We start from the raw sequence: 21,108 nt of genomic DNA on the forward strand, positions 1-21,108 counted from the left end.
TGAGATGCTTAACTTAATTATATTTCAGAAACCCTATTTCCAAGTAAGGTCGAATTCACAGGGTCTGGAAGTTAGGATTTGGACATATGTTTTTTTGGGGTACACAGTTTCACCTACTACATATGTTAACATAGGTAACACATTTTAACATGAAAAAGAGAAATATTGTCCAAATGAAAATTTAGTGATAAGGATCACATTGCTTTACATTTGTGTGAATCTCTTTAATATCCAGATTCATACAAGAAGCTGGGTGCTCGTCTGCTTTTACATTCGATATGTTGTATGTTGTTTTGGTTGAGATGTATGATGGAAATCCAACCTCCAGTAGATAATCTCAGATCCTCTGAAGGGGTTTCAAAGTCTCCCAAAGGTCTTTGGGGCACACTTTGAGAACCACTGCTGTAAAGTACATACTTTAAAGTATATGCAAAGTGGAATTTCTAGGCCATATATGTATCTTCCACTTTATTAGATAATGCCACATTGTTTTCCAAAGCCGTTGGGCCAATTTACATTTCCACCAGCGATGTATGAGGGATCTTGTTGTCCTATTTGCTCGCCAACATCTGGTATTGCTGTATTTTTAAAAATTTGTCTATCTGCCTCTCTGGTGGTGTGTACTGTATTGCATTATGGTCTTAATCTTATTCATTCATTCATTCTTTGTTTGTATTGCCACTTGATGCATGAAGAAATGGAGGTTTAAAAGAGCGATGTTTCTTGCCAAGAGTCAAGAGTTAGAAAATAGAACCCAAGCTTTCTACTTTGAAATTCATTCTTCTTTCCACTCACAGACACACACAAAAAACTACTTCTTTTTCTGGCCTAGCGTTACCAAAAGTGGGTTCAGCTGCTTGCCGCTCGAAGGCCAATAATCGAGAGGCAAGATTGGTTGGAAAGTTTGCTTTATTTCAGAGGCCGGCAACCTCCGAAGATCAACTCTCCACTGACAATCAATCAGTGGGCAAGACCTTTTAAAGGGGAGTTTCAGGTGTGTATAGGTGGAGGGAGGGGGCTACATGCAGAAACAGCACAGTCACCTCTGACAGTTGTCCTGCAATTAGTCATGCAGTGGTCTGACCAGTGTCACCTCGATTGTTTTAAGTACAGTTAGTCTTCAGTTCCAGGGTCAGTTTGTTCCCATTTCTTTGAGGCCAGTTCTCGGAATTGTGGTAGCTTATGTCATGGCTACAGTCTGGTCATCATGTAGTTAATTTCTTCCACCTGGTGGGGATTTCATTATCTACAAGACAGCTGCTCAAAGGATATGGCTCAGAATATTATCTATAGCCCTTGAGAAGGAACGAAATGTCCTTGACATTGTTTAATGACTATTGCTGTTTTGTCTTGTTTGACGGTTTTCTTTTGCTTCTGCAGTTTTTCACTTCTTGATTAAATTTATTCTTTGACTAAAGTTTTTCTACAGACAAAAGGCAGGCTGAGGACATGGCACTATTGGGGCGGTTAGGGCATGGGGTTGTCTGTCCTGGGAAGGCCCCATAGGGTCCTGCTCTGTTTCACTTGGTCTCAGGAAGGTGCAATCTCCCCCAAATCTCATCTCCTGGGGGCTCCTTTCCCCCTGCAGAGGCTTTGGGCACCTGAGGCCATTAAAGGTCCTTCATCACCCCCCTCATCAAACGCCTCCACCTCCCCACCCGGCCTTCCCACCACCCTCTGACTTCCCTGCCTGGCTCTTACATACATGCTTACTGTATGATGCTTCCTGTATGACAACCACTCTTCTAGGGTTTTTTTCAAATAGTGAAGCCTTGTAGTAACCCTCTGGGTTAGGTACTATTACTTTTCTCATTTTTCAAATTCAAAGATTGAAGTAGAGAGGTTAAGCAGCTGGTCTAAGGTCACACAGCCAGTAACCAGCAGAGTAGGGATTAGAACTACTGCAGTCTGGTGGTCACAGAATTCGCGCTCCTAGCAAAGCTGCTTCCCCCCAAACTTATTATTTACAAGAAAATTCTCTGCAAATTACAAAGCGCTCTACCACCGGTGATTAGCCCTCTAGAGCAATATCGGCTCTTCATCACTCCCTCTGAGCCTCCCTAGCGTTTAGCTCTAGCAGAAACACTCACGGGCCGGCAGCTCCTACCACAGGCCACACCCCTTCTCCTCGCCCCGCCCCGCCACGTTCACCATGCTGGCCACGCCTCTCGGCCCAGGCGCTGTCGGAGGCCTAGCTGACGCCTTGCTAGCTTCCACGTACACACTCCAACGTCTCTCCCCGCGGCCGGGGGAGAGCACATCCGGGTCGCTGGAGCAGGTGCCTCAAGCCCCGCCTCTTTCCCCAGTCTCTTGTTCCAGCTTCCGGCTATCTCAAGTCTTTTCCGCTTGTTTTCTGCCGTCTTTATCTGCGCTCCCTAGCTCGTTCTGGCGTCTAGGCCCTGGTCCCTCAGCACCCCTACCCTGTAACCAGCGACTCGCTGCGCATCTCGAATCTCTCGGGGCTCGGAGCAACTCTGCGGTGCGTTTTCGCGGTGCCGTTTGGGGTGAGGCCTGCCGCGCGCCGTGAGTCCGTGGAGACGTGAGCTCGCATCTCCCCGCAGCTCGGTTGAGGCCGCCGCCGCCGCCGCTTCGGGATGCCCCGGCTGTGGTCCGCGCAGCGCTGGGCTGCCGTCGCGGGCCGTTGGGGCTGTAGGCTGCTCGCGCTGCTGCTGTTGCTGGTGCCGGGGCCCTGCGGCGCCTCTGAGATCACGTTCGAGCTGCCCGACAATGCCAAGCAGTGTTTCTACGAGGACATCACGCAGGGCACCAAGTGCACTCTCGAGTTCCAGGTACTACGGGCTCAGGCGGTCGCGGGCCCCAGCTCGCGGTTCCAGGGTCGAGACTGTTTTCTCATTCTTTGGCTGATTCAGGAATCACATCTAGGTAGCTGATGCAGGCCATTTGGCTTTCCTGTCCGAAACCTTGCGCATTAGACATTTAAGACCAGATGTTAAGGTATATAAATTCCAGAAATGCTTCCTGTGGCTGTGATTTTTCCGTCTTTTCTCTAATGTCCGTCATTTTGAACTTTCTTCTTTAAGAGTTTCCTTTTAAAAGAAAAATGTATTCCTGTTCCATAGTGCCCAACGTCAGTCCGCCGCTGTCTAATCCGCACCTCCACTTTAATCAGATTTCAAGTGCTGCCGGTATCTAACTCCGTTGCTTTTCAGTTTTTCCATTGATATTAGGATTATTGGTTAATGTGGTTCCTGTCGTTGGAAGAGCTCTATTCCAGACCAGAAGACCATCTGCCAAAGGATTTGTAGAAGGAATTGCTGTGATAAATGAGAGGCCCCTTTTCATTTGAGGGATTATGTAAAAAGTGCCTATTTAACAAAACGTAGTTTCTTAAATTGGTTAGAACAGTCTTTACTGTTTCTATTTTTGTTGGTAGACTTAACGTGTTTGAACAGCTGTTGAGTACTAGGTGCTGGTGATAGAGAAGTGAACAAAATAGATAGGGTCGCTGCCATCATTCTTGATTCCCTACCCATCCTACAGTTCTTTTCTTAATTAGTACCTGTTCATTCATCAGAATTGTGCTTTAAGAGCAGAGAATAGGTGATATACGGTCTGGTCATTGGAATCTGGGAAGGCTTCCTTTAGGAAGTGATTTGATGCTGAACTGTAAAAGATGAGTTGTAAATGCTTTGGGGAGGGGGAAGAGGGAATGGCCTTTGCAAGGTCACTGTGGTAACAGTGACTGGGAATTTGAAGAACACAGAGAGGTCCACTATAGCGAGGAATAAGGAGCCAGAAGAAGGGAGGTCAGCAGGGGCCAGACCATGTAGTGCCCAGCTGGCCAGGTAAAGGATTTTTGTTTTTCCTAAGAGTATGAGAAGCTATCATAGGGTTGTAAGCAGTGTAGTGACAAGTTCTGAGTATTCTTGGTAGCTGTACGGATGTTAACTTGTGCAGGTAGAGAAGGTATTATGGAGTGTTGCCAAGTAGATGTAGAAGACTGATTAGGAGGCTATTGTAGTGGTCCAGGCTGAGACTAGGGTGGTAGCACTGGGGAAGGAGAAAAGTGAAAGGATGGGAGATACTTTTTAGGTAAAAGCAACAGGACTTGGTGATGATTTGGCTACAGTGAGGGAGGGAGGGAGGGAGGCCAAGGATGACTTTTAGGCTTGCTTAACTTCATGGGTTAGGACCAGGAGACAGAAAAGATGATAGCAAGAATTGTAATATAAAGTGTCAGTGAAAATTTTATTTGTTTGAATTTAACAAACATTTCTTGACTTCTACGTGCAGATGCTGTGCTTGTTGGTGAGAGTACTACTATACTACTCTTGCGGGCTAAAAAATTAGCGTTTATTATGTGGCAGACAGTATAGCAAGCATTTCAGGTGTATTACTTAATTCTCAGGACAACTCGATATGAGATGGGTTTATTAGAGAGTTTTTATTATTTTTTTACTGATGAAGAAACTGAGGCTTCGGTAAGTTGAGACCCAGGGTTACAAAATGTAACAGCAGAATCAGTATGCAGTTCCAGGTTGTTCTTTTTTTTTTTTTTAACATCTTTATAGGAGTATAATTGCTTTACAATGGTGTGTTAGTTTATGCTTTATAACAAAGTGAATCAGCTATACGTATACATGTATCCCCATATCTCTTCCCTCTTGCGTCTTCCTCCCTCCCACCCAGGTTAAGCTCTTAACCACTTCATTTTACTACCTCCCAAAGACAAATAAGGCTGAACTTGACCTCAGGGACCTTACATAGACACATAGTCATGTAATGTTAAATGCAATAATGAAAGTACCCACTAGATATAGTGCTGGCTGACGACGGAGGATCATCAGGGGAAATTTAGCTGAGGGTCTGATGTATGAGCTGAGTCTAGAGGGATAAATAGAAGTTACTCTACAGGGTGGCAGAGGGGGGAGGGACTTCCTCACCAGATATGCTTGTGAGACTTAATTCCAGCAAGCCTGAAAATTAACCTGAGTCGGCACTGAAAATACTGAATCACAGGGTTGCTTTGTAACTGTGGGTCTGAGGGCTTTAGGGGGGAGGTTTGTGCCAGTTTGTCAGCATTGTTCATCGATGACAGTGAGATTGATGATTTGTACCTGGTCTCAGTGAGACCCCCGGAGAATCTGCTACTGAGAATAGTTATACGGCAAAAATATGCTTATGTGGAAAAGCAAAATATAAAAAAACCCAGTCAAGACTCTACTTTGGGCTCACTGATTCCAAGGTGTTCTTGCACACTTGGGTGGTTCCTGATCTGAGAGGGTATATTTCTGGCTACATCCCTCACAGAGGGAGAACAAAGGAGCCCATACCTGATCTCTTCTGTCCTCTTGCTGTGAGACAGCTTTTGGCTGTGATGTTTTATATTGTATTCTCTCCCTCTCATAAACTGTAGATTTATAAGCGTAGTCATTTGGGGTCCTGTGATTCTTCTTCAGCAAACAAACCCCATGTAATTTGTCACTATTAGTGCAGATGTAGAACAGAGACTTGTTCAGAGAATTTCTGGCATTCTGGTATTTTTGGAACATAGAGTGAGAAAGGGTGTAAAAGGTGCTGAGACTTCCTTGAGGAAGTACAGGGGTGTGGTATGCTGTTGTTAACAGGTTTGGATTTTTCTGTAGGCCACAGGAATTATCAAAAGGTTTTGAGACGTGGGGAGGGAGGTGTTACTGTCATCTGGTGGTTAGAGACGAGATGCTGCTAAGTATGCTACAGTGCGCACGGCAACACAGCCTCCTGAAAGAAAGACTTACCCAGCCCCAGATAATCTAATAACTGAGGTTAAGAAACCCTGGATTAGAGTGAGGAGAGATTGGATTATGGGAAGACCTTTTAGGAAGTTGAGCCAATAGTCCCATCTGGATTGTGGATTGGGAATGGAAGAGATGGGGTGAATTTGAGAGAGGCAATAATATCGAGAGGTTTCTGTGACTAACTGGACAGGTAGACACATAATTTGAGATGATCCCCTGTTTCTTTCTTATGTGACCAGATAGGTTTTAAGGGTGATTTTTATCTGAAGTAAGATTATTTGTTTTAAAGTTTGATAGAAGAAAAGTGGCATGATGATCAGTTCTGGTTCTATATTTTTGTTTGTATGTATGTTTTGATTATTCAAAGTACTATGGTTAAGTATGAATAATAGGGTATATAAAATGAAGTCATTATTTTAACTAGAAGAAAGGTTGTCGACTTGTGGTGGGGAGCGGTAAATGCCCAATTGATAAGACACTGTTTTTATGTCAAACGTTATATCTGTATGTTAATATTTGCGTATTCTACGGTTTCCTCAGTGCCTAGTTATATTTCATTTAATTATCAAAATGATCTTTTAACATAGTTCAGTTATTTATCTTATCTCTTTAGTGACAAAAGGTCATATAAATAATCAATCTTCTCTGAAGTCCAAAGTTTGATCTCTGTGTTCCACAAATGTAGAATGTCAATATTATGCTAACCCAGAGGGTTCAAGCTTGAAAATATATCTCATGGTGGTTGGAAACCCCCAAACCCAATGTCTCTTCCTCATTACCTCAGGTGGATACAGGCACCCTATGTTTCTTCTCCTGTCTCCTCTCCCTCTTTTTCCCAGTCAGTGTTTTCTCATATAAGGAGTTTTTTCTCCTCTTTAATCCTTTTCCTTCTTCCTCTCTTATGCTTGCCAAGTAACCTCAGGAAAAATGTCTCCCTCTTCTCTTCATTTGTATAACTCAGATGGCTCAAATTGTAACTGATTAAGCATAAGCCTTTGAAAATAGCTCCAAAATCCTCTTCAGAAGCTTTTCACCTACCCCTGGCTTTCCTTTCATATGCTTTGCCTTAAACACAGACTGTGCAGAGGAACAAAACATTTATTTGCTTTCATGTTGTTCTGTTTTGGTTTTGCTTTAATCACAGGGGTTAAAGCAATGTAGTTTAATCATTTATGTTTCTCTTGGAAACAAGTTTGTAAATAATTATATACTCTTGGAACAGGCCACAAGTCTATTCTGCTCAAAATGTAATTCAAAACAAAGTATGTATCAAATTCCATATAACTGACCTATAAAAGAACTTAAGAAACACAGTCTGTTTGTAATTTGGCAGTAAAATGAGCTTAAGTTCTCTAAAAGAAGTATGCATGGGGTGTTAGGCTAAGGACTGACCTACTTAAGTGCTTCACTGTACTATCTGAGAGTGCTAGGATGATGCTAATAGGAAACTAGATGAAAAAATTGGAGGAAGGAAAATATTACGTGGTAGTAAGCTTAAGGGTCAAGAGTATGAATTTGGCATTCAGCCTCTTACTAGGTGAAAAATCTTGGGTAGCTTACTTATTTTAACTCAGTTTGTCAAATTGAGGGAAAAATACTGTCTTGTAGGGTTGTTGGGAGAATTAAGTGATGTAAGAGGCCTCTAGTAACTAGAACAGTTGTCTGGATTGTTGGTTAGTTCCCTCTCTCCTGTCATGAGGAAATTTGTTCAGTTTCTGTAAAGCTTTAGTTGAACTGAGATCTGCCTCCCAAGTTCCATCCACTGGTAGAAATCAAGAAATGGGGCTTCCCTGGTGGCGCAGTGGTTGAGAGTCCGCCTGCCGATGCAGGGGACACGGGTTCATGCCCGGGTCTGGGAAGATCCCACATTGCCGCGGAGTGGCTAGGCCTGTGAGCCATGGCCACTGAGCCTGCGCGTCCGGAGCCTGTGCTCCGCAACAGGAGAGCCCACAACAGTGAGAGGCCCGCGTACCGCAAAGAAAAAAAAAAAAAAAAAGAAATGTAAAATTGCCTGTGATGGTAAAAAAAACCTTATAGCCATTTCAACAGGAAACCTGGTTGATTTCTCAAACTTGTTAGTTGCAGTGATCTCTTCATTTTTTGTTTGTTTTTTTCTCTTTTGTAGGTGATTACTGGTGGTCACTATGATGTAGATTGTCGATTAGAAGATCCTGATGGTAATGTGTTATACAAAGAGATGAAGAAACAGTATGATAGTTTTACCTTCACAGCCTCCAAAAATGGGACATACAAATTTTGCTTCAGCAATGAATTTTCTACTTTCACACATAAAACCGTGTATTTTGATTTTCAAGTTGGAGAAGACCCACCTTTGTTTCCTAGTGAGAACCGAGTCAGTGCTCTTACCCAGGTAATGAAAAGTCAGTAACACAACATTGATATGTTTAAAGGGAAAAAAAGCATAATTTAATATCCATTAACTCATTGATGGAATACAGAATTTTGTGACTTTAACTCAACCTTTAAGAAGTATCTTAACTCTTACAGTAGATTAGGCATTTCACAGAGAACTTCAGACTTTTTTAGTGAAGAAGAGTGTTAAAGGATTTTATGAAAAGAAAATAGACATTAAAATAGGGGGATCACTTAGGTAGAAACATCAATGGCAAAGAAAGCTTAAATGTCTAAACAATACTCTAGCATTATGAAGCATTTTCTATAATTCATGGAGGAATGTTGCTACCATAACTTAGCAGGTTGGTATAACTGGAAGCAAAAATGATGCTTTAATTAATGTATATATATATATATATATATATATATATATATATATATATACTTTTATACCAGTATTTAGTGTTACTCAAACTGCTGTTACAGTAACTTTTGCTGTAACTGAAGGTAAACTAGTAAAGATTAATAGTAAGTCATCTAACAAAAATAGTTAAGGTAACTAAATTGGATTTTATTTTGAAGAATAGCTTAATGAGGGAAAGATAGCAAAAGAAATTTAGAGTCAGTGAACAAATACTGCTCAGGTGATGAGAAGAGCTGTTTTATTTCTAGTTCAGATACATTTTGAGCTTAGAGTATGTCTAAAAGGTAGTTTGGTATTCAAAGGAATTATTTATCACCTTTTTGTTAAAACCTTAAATTGGATTTCATTGTTTCCAGGTTCCAGGTAGTCTCTTGGTCAAAATCATGTAGTGATAGAGGCAGTTTTTAAGAATGTGTAAGAGCCTTAATTCATAAACCTATTGTAAGCATTAATAAGATGTGTTCAAATGTTCTTATTTTTAGAAATGTTCTCTTTATTTTAGCATTATGTGTGAACAGCACTTTGTAAAAAGATTTTTCTTTGGGGCCATTGTTTATAACTTAACCTTCATAAGTTTTAATTTGTAAAATAAGATAGTTTGCTTTAAAAACCTAAGCAGGGACTTCCCTGGTGGTCCAGTGGGTAAGACTCCATGCTCCCAATGCAGAGGGCCCGGGTTCAATCCCTGGTCAGGGAACTAGATCCCATATGCATGCCACAACTAAGAGTTTGCATGCCGCAACTGAGGAGCCCTCATGCCGCAACTTAGAAGTCCGCATGCCGCAACTAAAAAAGATCCCACATGTCACAACGAGCATCACACGTGCCACAACTGAGACCTGGTGTAGGCAAGATAGATAGGTAGATAAAAACCTACATAGATAAACGCTTTTAGGACCACTTAACCTCCTTTATTTGTATCACATTTTATTCTATTCTTTTTTTTTAATTGTTGTGTTAATTTCTGCTGTACAACGGAGTGAATCAGCTGTATGTGTGTGTATATATATATATATTCCTCCTCTTGGACCTCCCTCCCATACCCCTCATCCCGTCTAGGCCATCACAGAACACCAAGCTGAGCTCCCTGTGCTATACCACAGGTTCCCACTAGCTATCTGTTTTACACGTGGTAGTGTATTTATGTCGAACCTAATCTCCCAGTTCATCCCTCCTAACCCCCCCAGCCGTGTCCACATGTCCGTTCTCTACGTCTGCATCTCTATTCCTGCCCTAGAAATAGGTTCATCTGTACGATTTTTCTAGATTCCACATATATGCGTGGAATATATTGATTAATATACGATATTTATTTTTCTCTTTCTGACTGACTTCATTCTGTATGACAGACTCCAGGGCCATCCACATCTACAGATGGTCCAATTTCGTTCCTTTTTATGGCCGAGTAATATTCCATTATATATATGTACCACATCTTCTTTATCCATTCATCTTGTCAGTGGACATTTAGGTTGTTTCCGTGACCTGGCTACTGTAAATAGTGCTGCAGTGAACATTGGAGTACATGTGTGTCTTTTTGAGTTATGGTTTTCCCAGGGTATATGCCCAGTAGTGGGATTGCTGGGTCATATGGTAGTTCTATTTTTAGCTTTATAAGGAACCTCCATACTGTTCTGCATAGTGGCTATATCAGTTTACATTCCCACCAGCAGTGTAAGAGGGTTCCCTTTTCTCCACACCCTCTCCAACATTTATTGTCTGTAGATATTTTGATGATGCCCATTCTGACCAGTGTGAGGTGATACCTCATTGTAGTTTTGATTTGCATTTCTCTAATGATTAGGGATGTTGAGCATCCTTTCATGTGTTTGTTGGCCATCTGTATATCTTCTTTGGAGAAATGTCTGTTTAGTTCTTCTGCCCATTTTTGGATTGGGTTGTTTGTTTTTTGATATTGAGCTGTATGAGCTGCTTGTATATTTTGGAGATTAATCCTTTGTCAGTTGCTTCGTTGGCAAATATTTTTTCCCATTCTGAGGGTTGTCTTTTGGTCTTGTTTATGGTTTCCTTTGCTGTGCAAAAGCTTAAGTTTCATTAGGTCCCATTTGTTTATTTTTGGTTTTATTTCCATTTCTCTAGATGGTGGGTCAAAAAGGATGTTGCTGTGATTTATGTCATAGAGTGTTCTGTCTATGTTTTCCTCTAAGAGTTTTATAGTGTCTGGCCTTACATTTAGCTCTTTAATCCATTTTGAGTTTATTTTTGTGTTTGGTGTTAGGAAGTGTTCTAATTTCATTCTTTTACATGTAGCTGTCCGGTTTTCCCAGCACCACTTATTGAACAGGCTGTCTTTTCTCCATTGTATATCCTTGCCTCCTTTATCAAAGATAAGGTAACCATGGGTTTATCTCTGGGATTTCTATCCTGTTCCGTTGCTCTATATTTCTGTTTTTGTGCCAGTACCATACTGTCTTGATTACTGTAGCTTTATAGTATAGTTTGAAGTCAGGGAGCCTGATTCCTCCAGTTCCATTTTCCTTTCTCAAGATTGCTTTGGCTGTCCGGGGTCTTTTGTGTTTCCATGCAAATTGTGAAATTTTTTGTTCTAGTTCTATGAAAAATGCCATTGGTAGTTTGATAGGGATTGCATTGAATCTGTAGATTGCTTTAGGTAATATAGTCATTTTCACAGTATTGATTCTTCCAATCCAAGAACATGGTATATCTCTCCACCTGTTTGTATCGCCTTTAATTTCTTTCATCAGTGTCTTATAGTTTTCTGCATACAGGTCTTTTGTCTCCTTAGGTAGGTTTATTCCTAGGTATTTTATTCTTTTTGTTGCAATGGTAAATGGGAGTGTTTCCTTAATTTCTCTTTCAGATTTTTTTGTCATTAGTGTATAAGAATGCAAGAGATTTCTTTGCATTAATTTTGTATGTTGCTACTTTACCAAATTCATTGATTAGCTTTAGTAGTTTTCTGGTATCATCTTTAGGATTCTCTATGTATAGTATCATGTCATCTGCAAACAGTGACAGTTTCACTTCTTTTCTGATTTCGATTCCTTTTATTTCTTTTTCTTCTCTGATTGCTGTGGCTAAAACTTCCAAAACTATACTGAATAATGGTGGTGAGATTGGGCAACCTTGTCTTGTTCCTGATCTTAGAGGAAATGGTTTCAGTTTTTAACATTGAGAACAATGTGGACTGTGGGTTTATCATATATGGCCTTTATTACATTGAGGTAGGTTCCCTCACTTTCTGGAGAGTTTGTATCATAAATGGGTGTTGAATTTTGTAGAAAACTTTTTGTGCATCTATTGAGGTTATCATATGGTTTTTATTCTTCAGTTTGTTAATATGGTGTATCACATTGATTGATTTGTGTATACTGAAGAATCCTTGTGTTTCTGGGATAAACCCCACTTGATCATGGTGTATGATCCTTTTAATGTACTGTTGGATTCTGTTTGCTAGTATTTTGTTGAGGATTTTTGCATCTATGTTCGTCAGTGATATTGGTCTATAGTTCTCTTTCTTTGTGACATCTTTGTCTGGTTTTGGTATCAGGGTGATGGTGGCCTCGTAGAATGAGTTTGGGAGTGTTCCTCCCTCTGCTGTATTTTGGAAGAGTTTGAGAAGGATAGGTGTTAGCTTTTCTCTAAATGTTTGATAGAATTCGCCTGTGAAGCCATCTGGTCCTGGGCTTTTGTTTGTTGGAAGATTTTTATTCACAGTTTCAATTTCAGTGCTTGTGATTGGTCTGTTCATATTTTCTGTTTCTTCCTGGTTCAGTCTTGGGAGGTTGTATTTTTCTAAGAATTTGTCCATTTCTTTCAGGTTGTCCATTTTATTGTCATAGAGTTGCTTGTAGTAGTCTCTCATGATCCTTTGTGTTTCTGCGGAGTCAGTTGTTACTTCTCCTTTTTTCATTTCTCATTCTGTTGATTTGAGCCTTCTCCCTTTTTTTCTTGATGAGTCTGGTTAATGGTTTATCAATTTTGTTTATCTTCTCAAAGAACCAGCTTTTAGTTTTATTGATCTTTGCTATCGTTTCCTTCATTTCTTTTTCATTTATTTCTGATCTGATTTTTATGATTTCTTTCCTTTTTCTAACTTTGGGGTTTTTTGTTCTTCTTTCTCTAATTGCTTTAGATGCAAGGTTAGGTTGTTTATTCGAGATGTTTCCTCTTTCTTAAGGTAGGGTTGTATTGCTATAAACCTCCCTCTTAGAACTGTTTTTGCTGCATCCCATAGGTTTTGGATCGTCGTGTCTCCATTGTCATTTGTTTCTAGGTATTTTTTTATTTCCTCTTTAATTTCTTCAGTGATCACTTCGTTATTAAGTAGTGTATTGTTTAGCCTCCATGTGTTTGTATTTTTTACAGATTTTTTCCTGTAATTGATATCTAGTTTCATAGCGTTGTGGTTGGAAAAGATACTTGATATGATTTCAATTTTCTTAAATTTACCAAGGCCTGATTTGTGACCCAAGATATGATCTATCCTGGAGAATTTTCCATGAGCACTTAGAAGAAAGTATATTCTGTCGTTTTTGGATGGAATGTCCTATAAATGTCAATTATGTCCGTCTGGTCTAATGTTTCATTTAAAGCTGTGTTTCCTTGTTTATTTTCATTTTGGATGATCTGTCCATTGGTGAAAGTGGGGTGTAAAGTCCCCTACTATTATTGTAGTAGTGCCAGTAATTTGTAGTTACTGTCGATTTGTAGTTACTGACAATTTCCCCTTTTATGGCTGTTAGCATTTGCCTTATGTATTGAGGTGCTCCTATGTTGGGTGCATAAATGTTTACAGTTGTTATATCTTCTTGGATTGATCCCTTGATTTTTACGTAGTCTCCTTCTTTGTCTCTTGTAATAGTCTTTATTTTAAAGTCTATTTTGTCTGATATGAGAATTGCTAGTTCAACTTTCTTTTGATTTCCATTTGCATGGAATATCTTTTTCCATCCCCTCAGTTTCAGTCTGTATGTGTCCCTAGGTCTGAAGTGGGTCTCTTGTAGACAGCATATATACGGGTTTTGTTTTTGTGTCCATTCAGCCAGTCTGTGTCTTTTGGTTGGAGCATTTAATCCATTTACATATAAGGTAATTATCGAGATGTATGTTCCTATTGTCATTTTCTTGATTGTTTTGGGTTTGTTTTTGTAGGTTTTTTCCTTCTCTTTTGTTTCCTGCCTAGAGAACTTCCTTTAGCATTTGTTGTAAAGCTGGTTTGGTGGTGCTGAATTCTCTTAACTTCTGCTTGTCTGTAAAGGTTTTAATTTCTCTTGTCAAATCTGAATGAGATTCTTGCTGGGTAGAGTAATCTTGGTTTTAGGTTTTTCCCTTTCATCACTTTAAATATGTCCTGCCACTCCTTTCTGGCTTGCAGAGTTCGTGCTGAAAGATCAGCCGTTAATCTTATGGGGATTCCCTTGTATGTTATTTGTTGCTTTTCCCTTGCTGCTTTTAATAATTTTTCTTTGTATTTAATTTTCGTTAGTTGGATTAATACATGTTTTGGCGTGTTTCTCCTTGGATTTATCCTGTATGGGACTCTCTGTGCTTCCTGGACTTGTTTGACTATTTCCTTTCCAATGTTAGGGAAGTTTTCAACTGTAATCCCTTCAAATATTTTCTCAGACTCTTTCTTCTTCTCTTCTTCTTCTGGGACCCCTATAATTCGAACGTTGGTGTGTTTAATGTTATCCCAGAGGCCTCTGAGACTGTCCTCAATTATTTTCATTCTTTTTTCTTTATTCTGCTCTGTGGCAGTTACTTCCACTGTTTTATCTTCCAGGTCACTTATCCGTCCTTCTGCCTCAGTTATTTTGCTATTGATTCCTTCTAGAATATTTTTAATTTCATTTAATGTGTTCTTCATCATTGTTTGCTTGCTCTCTATTTCTTCTAGGTCCTCATTAAACGTTTCTTGTGTTTTCTCCATTCTGTTGCCAAGATGTTGGATCATCTTTACTATCATTACTCTGAATTCTTTTTCAGGTAGACTGCCTATTTCCTCCTCATTTGTTTGGTCTGGTGGGTTTTTACCTTGCTCCTTCATGTGCTATGTATTTCTCTGTCTTCTCATTTTGTTTAACTTACTGTGTTTGGTGTCTTCTTTTCACAGGCTGCAAGTCCGTAGTTCCATTATTTTTGGTGTCTGCCCACAGCGTGTGAGATTGGTTCAGTGGCTTGTGTAGACTTCCTGGTGGAGGGGAGTGGTGCATGTGCTCTGGTGGGTGGGGCTGGATCTTTTGGTGGCAGGGCTGTGTCCAGTGGTATGTTTTGGTATGTGTCTGTGAACTTAGTATGACTTTAGGCAGCTTCTCTGCTAATGGGTGGCATTGTGTTCCTGTCTTGATAGTTGTTTGGCATGGGGTGTCCAACATTGGAGCCTGCTGGCCGTTGGGTGGAGCTGGGTCCTAGAGTTGAGACGGACATCTCTGGGAGAGCTCTCGCCGATTGGCATTACGTGTGGCTAGGAGGTCTCTGGTGGTCCAGTGTCCTGGACTCGGCTCTCCCAACTCGGAGGCTCAGGCCCGACAGCCGGCCAGAGCACCAAGACCCTGGCAGCCACACAGCTCAGAAGAAAAGGAAGAGAGAAAAACCTAGCAGGTAGAACCTCAAACCAAATGGTAAAAGCAAACCTAAATAGACAAATTCACACAAAGAAGCATACACATACACATACCCTCACAAAAAGAGAAAAAAAGGAATAAAATTAAATTTAAAAAATTAATAAAAATAAATAAAAGGAAGAGAGCAGCCAAACCAATAAACAGATCCAGCAGTGATAACAAGCACTAAAACTAAGATAAAGATAAAACCAAAACAAATCAGACACAGAAAGCAAACCCCAAGTCTACAGTTGCTCCCAAAGTCCACCGCCTCAATTTTGAGAACATTCATTGTCTATTCAGGTATTCCACAGATGCAGCATACATCGAGTTGATTGTGGCATTTAATCCGCTGCTCCTGAGGCTGCACAGAGAAATTTCCCTTTCTCTTCTTTGTTCGCACAGCTCCTGGGGCTCAGCTTTAGTTTTGGCCCCGCCTCTGTGTGTAGGTTGCCCTCTGGTGTCTGTTCCCACCCTGACAGGACGGGGTTAAAGTAGCAGCTGATTAGGGCTGTCTTGCTCACTCAGGCTGGGGAGAGGAGGGTATGGTAGTCATAATTGGTTTGCAGGGCAAGCCTGCAGCGGCAGAGGCCAGTGTAACATTGCAGCTGCCTGAGGCAGGCTGTGTGTTCTCCCAGGGAAGTTGTCCCTGGATCACGGGACCCTGGCAGTGGCAGGCTGCACAGCCTCCCAAGAGGGGAGGTGTGGATAGTGACCTGTGCTTGCACACAGGCTTCTTGGTGGCTGCAGCAGCACCCTTAGCGTCTCATGCCTATCTCTGGGGACCAAGCTGATAGCCATGGTTCACACCCATCTCTGAAGCTCGTTTAGGCAGCACTCTGAATCCCCTCTCCTCGCATACCTCAAAACAATGGTCTCTTGCCTCTCTGGCAGGTCCAGACCTTTTCCCGGACTCCCTCCCGGCTAGCTGTGGTGCACTATCCCCCTTCAGGCTGTGTTCATGCAGCCAACCCCAGTCCTCTCCCTGGGATCCGACCTCCAAAGCCTGAACCTTAGCTCCCAGCCACCACCCGCCCCGGTGGGTGAGCAGACAAGCCTCGGGCTGGTGAGTGCTGGTCGGCACCGATCTTCTGCGCAGGAATCTCTGCGCTTTGCCCTTTGCACCCCTGTTGCTGCGCTCTCCTCCGTGGCTCCGAAGCTTCCCCCCGCACTGTCCCCACCAGTGAAGGGGCTTCCTAGTGTGTGGAAACTTTTCCTCTTTCACAGCTCCCTCCCAGAGGTGCAGGTCCCATCCCTACTCTTTTGTCTCTGTTTTTTCTTTTGCCCTACCCAGGTACGTGGGGAGTTTCTTGTCTTTTGGGAAGTCTGAGGTCTTCTGCAGGCATTCAGTAGGTGTTCTGTAGGAGTTGTTCCACATGTAGATGAATTTTTGATCTATTTGTGGGGAGGAAGGTGATCTCCGTGTCTTACTCCTCTGCCATCTTGTAGGGCTCCTCATTCCAAGATCTTTTGTTCCTTACCTCACCAGGATACTGGGCACCGATGTCAACATACTTAACATCTAATTCCACTGTTAAAGCAGCAAAGAAAACACTGTTTCTTCTGGGGAGTCTGTAGCACAGGACAGAAGAGCTGCTGCAGGCCCAGCGTGGGTGGCAGTGAGGGACGCCAGTCTTCATCTCTCATACTTTTTAAACGAACTTTTAATGAAATATTTTTGTAACTATTCCTTTCATACTTACTTTGGTAGAACTTTATTAAGTGTTTAAATTATTTTCTAATGTCTATTATTAAAATTACAACAAACAAAAATTGAAATAAAAAACTAATACATGGTTTGTGATGTAAAATAAGTATAATAAAGCATATATTTCATCACCAGGATTAAGTTTTCAGCAGTAGAAAAACGTTAAACTGGTATACAACAAAAAAAATTACTCTTAACCTATCTCAAAGCAGATAGTGTAATTTAGAAAAAGCTATGGTGTCATCAGATGAAGGCCTACAAACTCATTACACAGTGAAAATGAAACTTATGTCCTGTTGAGAACGTATATATTAGTTTTGTTGACTGGCATGAGGAAGACTTATTTAGCAAAGTGGTAAACGTGAAAAAAAAATTCCTACTCTGACCTATCACTTTTCAGTTTCGGCTGCTTTTAAGATAGTTGAAATAACTTTGACTAACAATCTACTTTTATGCCATATTTCGTTTGTTTTGTATATATTTGGACTTTGAGTCATATCATTATAATTGGTCAAATTTACTGACCTGCCATTCCCTTCCTCCTAATTCTTCCTCTTTAAGAAACCTGGCCTTGAAACTCGGTAGCTACCAACCTTAACTGCTTAGTATTTCTCCTACTGTTAGCTTCATGTTCCATCTGCCACCTTAACAGATGCCACAGTTGGGACGTTCCAGTTTGGGGCAATAGCTGCTTCATGGGATCTCTAGCATTACCAGTCATCCTAGTGAGAATGCGTAGAAGCGTTGCTTTGCCAGGACCATTGACACGAATGAGTGAATGAATGAGTGCCAGTTTAGTAGAATGTTAGTCAGATGAGGAATTGCGATCAAATGAAAAGAAAAGATGAATATGCTAGATGGATTGTACAGAAAGTATTAAAACATACTAACTGAAAATCTTTCTCTTTAGATGGAATCTGCCTGTGTTTCAATTCACGAAGCTCTGAAATCTGTCATTGACTATCAGACTCATTTCCGTTTGAGAGAGGCCCAAGGCCGAAGCCGAGCTGAGGATCTAAATACAAGAGTGGCCTATTGGTCAGTAGGAGAAGCCCTCATTCTTCTGGTGGTTAGCATAGGGCAGGTATTTCTTCTGAAAAGCTTTTTCTCAGATAAAAGAACCACGACAACTCGTGTTGGATCGTAACTACGTTTTGAGAATTGATCCACCATTGCCGCTGTAATATTGCTGTCCTCTAATTAATTTTAGGTACCGAAGAACTTAATATTGGCAACATTTTTAGAATCTTACTCATACACTTGTTGTGGAGGGATGTTCGATGCATTCCCCAAGCTGTGGAAAGGACACCTTTTTTTATTTGTAAAGGTAGAAAAACTTTGGGACTTATTTTGGGCTATTCATAAATATTCAGCACAATGATCTACTCTTTTCTTGGTTGTTTCTATCTGCTCTTCGCACACTAAAGTATTTTGATTTGGTATTTTGGTTCCTTTTAGCCATTTAAAAATACTTTTCTTGTAAGTAGTGGAGATTTTTAAAACCTTCAATTTAATGTCTACATGTGTTGTGGAGGAAGAAAATTACCTTTCAGTTGTTTATAGGAAATGAAGTTTTGTTTTTAAGAAAACCAGTTGTGATTAGCTATAGCCCAAGCCCTATTCTGCACTGTTTAATTTTATGAGGAAAAAAATCTACCATAGAAATGTTAGTTAGTTAATATTGATATAATTTTAAATTGATACATCATGGTTTAATTTATTTCTCAGTAGCTTGGAAAATATCGTTTTTATTGTTTGGGTTTATTCTATGATCTATAACCAGATGTGTTATTTTTTTTCATAAAGACATTTTTACCACACAGAAAATAGTATGTTTCAATTACATAATAGAGTTTACACAGGCCTTAAAAGTCAGACTGTTGTAACAGGTAGAATAATTACAGAATAATTTAAGACACTACAATGGGGGGCAAATGAAATGAGAAGACTTTTAGTGAGTTATCTGCACATATTACATTTTCAGTGCTTTTACAAAGAAAAAAGGTGATCTGTTTCATTTTAAACATTTGAATTGGCTAGTTCTTGCTCTTATGTGGCTTTAATGTCTGAGTCACTCCCAGCTTAAATTGAGAGTTGTAATATAGTATTATAAAAGTGCCATACATTTTATCCTAATGGGTGTGATGCACTGAGAAGTTAGTTACTTTGGTTTTTTTCTTTCTTTCTTTCTTTTTTGTTTTTTTTGTCTTGCACATGTAATTTGTACAATCTCTGGTTAACAGCCCTAAGATGATGTTAAAAATTTAGAATGCCGTGTATGTGTTTCTTATTTGATAATCTTCATTGACTGTACTGCATTTAACGAGTGTTAGTGCATTTTCTGTAGACTATAGGGTTTAGACTGTGTTTGTGTTTTATAACTTGCATACATTGAGCTGATTGAAATAAGATTCCAAGTATTCTAGAATGGAATACAAGATGATGCAAAATTGGGTTTAAAGCTTTTATGCTGTTAAAAAAAAAAATTGCAACTGCTTTTTGCCATGCTTCTATCCCCTACCTAAAAGTGATGAGTGCTGAACGTGACTGTCATATTGTTAGGACTTTGATATGTGGTACCACAGAATATTGATTGGATAGCAATTCTAGTCACTTACCACTACTGACTAGAAGTTAACTCTTAATTCTAAGCTGTCTTAAGATGCATATACACTGCTGCATGTAAGAGCAAAATGAATTCAGGTTGTCCTGCTTGCTAATTTCAAGTGCTACAGTGTAGCAAGGGATGAACATATTTTCAGACTTTTAATTCTAAAATTTTTGAAGACCAAATAGCTACTCCTTCAACAATATATACCAGTGGATTAAGAACTGAAGTTTAAGATTCTGCAGATTTATCTATTGGGGTTCTTGTATTGGAGTTGTCCTGTAGCTTTTTAAGTGTCCCTCTAGATTTGCAAATTTTAAACACTAATGTTAAAGTGATAAACATGGGAGTATGTTAAATGTCCTTTTCTGGTTGCCTGTCTGCTCTGTTGTATTCAGATAGTTACACCATAATTCAGCAGAGCTGGGTATCATAAGTGTGCCGAGTTTGGCATAGATAATGCAGTTATTTAATCTGTGCCTATCAAAACTTCATGATATTTAAAGATTATTACCACAGATAAGTTGCGGTGAAACTATTGAGATATATTAAAAATTTTTTAAATCACCACTGTTACCTGTTGTAGAAAATAGTACTGACTTAGTCTAGTCTGTTTGTAACTGGTTAAAGTTTGATGGCTTGCCTATACTCAACTAGGTATGTATATTAAAATTAGAAAATACATATCTACCTAGACATGAATGTTAGTAAGAACTTTTTTCTTCCTTCCCCTATATAATTTGTAGCTCATCTTTTTTCTTTAATCCTTTCATAACTTGTTGCAACAGTTTGAATTCCCCAAATATTTACGTTTGGACATATGGCTCAGAATACATATTTAAACATCATTAGCTGTATATATTTTTAAAGTAGAATAAATAATGGAAAGGGACTTGATATATAAGTTTATACTAAAATTCCAACTGTGTGAAGATACATTTTAAGATATTACTTTGCTAATAATCTAAATATTCATTTTTTATTAAGGAAACAAATGGTTTGGGGTTCACAGCTTTCATCCTGGCTTGATGATAATCAACTTTGAAAACACAGTGGACTGAAAAGCAATTTTATTCTTTGAAAGATTTCATTTAAATCTCTGTACTATCCATTTTTGCTTCAGTTTGTAAATGTGTAACATTTATGGTTAAATAGGACAAAGCAGACCCTATGACTGTTGTTTTCAAGAATTAAACAAATTGATATATAAATTATTCAAAGGGGGTTTTCATTTACTTTTGAAAAGAAAAATTTCTCTAAATTAAAAATGTTGGTTCTGCAGGACTGCACCAATCAATTCTTGTAGAATAAAAAAATATTTCAACAAACTGACTTCACTTATTTCTGTCAAGATTTAAATCTTTTTGAAGCTCCTTATCAGCTTGCAGCCTGGAGTGTAGTTTTGTAGCAAGAGAGTGATAATTTACTTGATATTTCATTGGAACATCTCAGGGACTGACCAAGAAAGAAAGTTAAAGAAGAGAAATACAACCTGTAAACACCTCACTTTTAACCTTACTTTTCCTTTTCTTACTGAAAGTTTTGGTGAAAGGAAGTTAAGCCTTCAATTCCCTAAAAAGCTCTTAGTTTTTAGGTAAATTAACCTTTGGTTGTATAATGCCAAGTTTTCTGAACTTTGTTCCCCATTATAATGTTACGGGGGACGTTCTGATTCCTAGGCACAAGTA

The 21,108-nt window shown here is 39.7% G+C and overlaps 1 protein-coding gene across 1 annotated transcript; it reads left to right on the forward strand.

Annotated features, from left to right (window-relative positions):
- Positions 1-2,239: 2,239 nt before the first annotated feature.
- Positions 2,240-20,744, forward strand: TMED7 (transmembrane p24 trafficking protein 7). Its single transcript, XM_027099828.1, has 3 exons — positions 2,240-2,789; positions 7,864-8,109; positions 17,723-20,744. Exons 1-3 carry the CDS (start codon positions 2,595-2,597, stop codon positions 17,957-17,959), a joined length of 678 nt encoding a protein of 225 aa, XP_026955629.1. The 5' UTR covers positions 2,240-2,594; the 3' UTR covers positions 17,960-20,744.
- The last annotated feature ends 364 nt before the right edge of the window (positions 20,745-21,108 follow it).

This window comes from Aethalodelphis obliquidens, unplaced genomic scaffold (assembly GCF_003676395.1).
Source record: "Aethalodelphis obliquidens isolate GAN/ISIS:26980383/991018 unplaced genomic scaffold, ASM367639v1 scaffold4, whole genome shotgun sequence".
In the NCBI taxonomy this organism is placed as follows: Eukaryota; Metazoa; Chordata; class Mammalia; order Artiodactyla; family Delphinidae; genus Aethalodelphis; species Aethalodelphis obliquidens.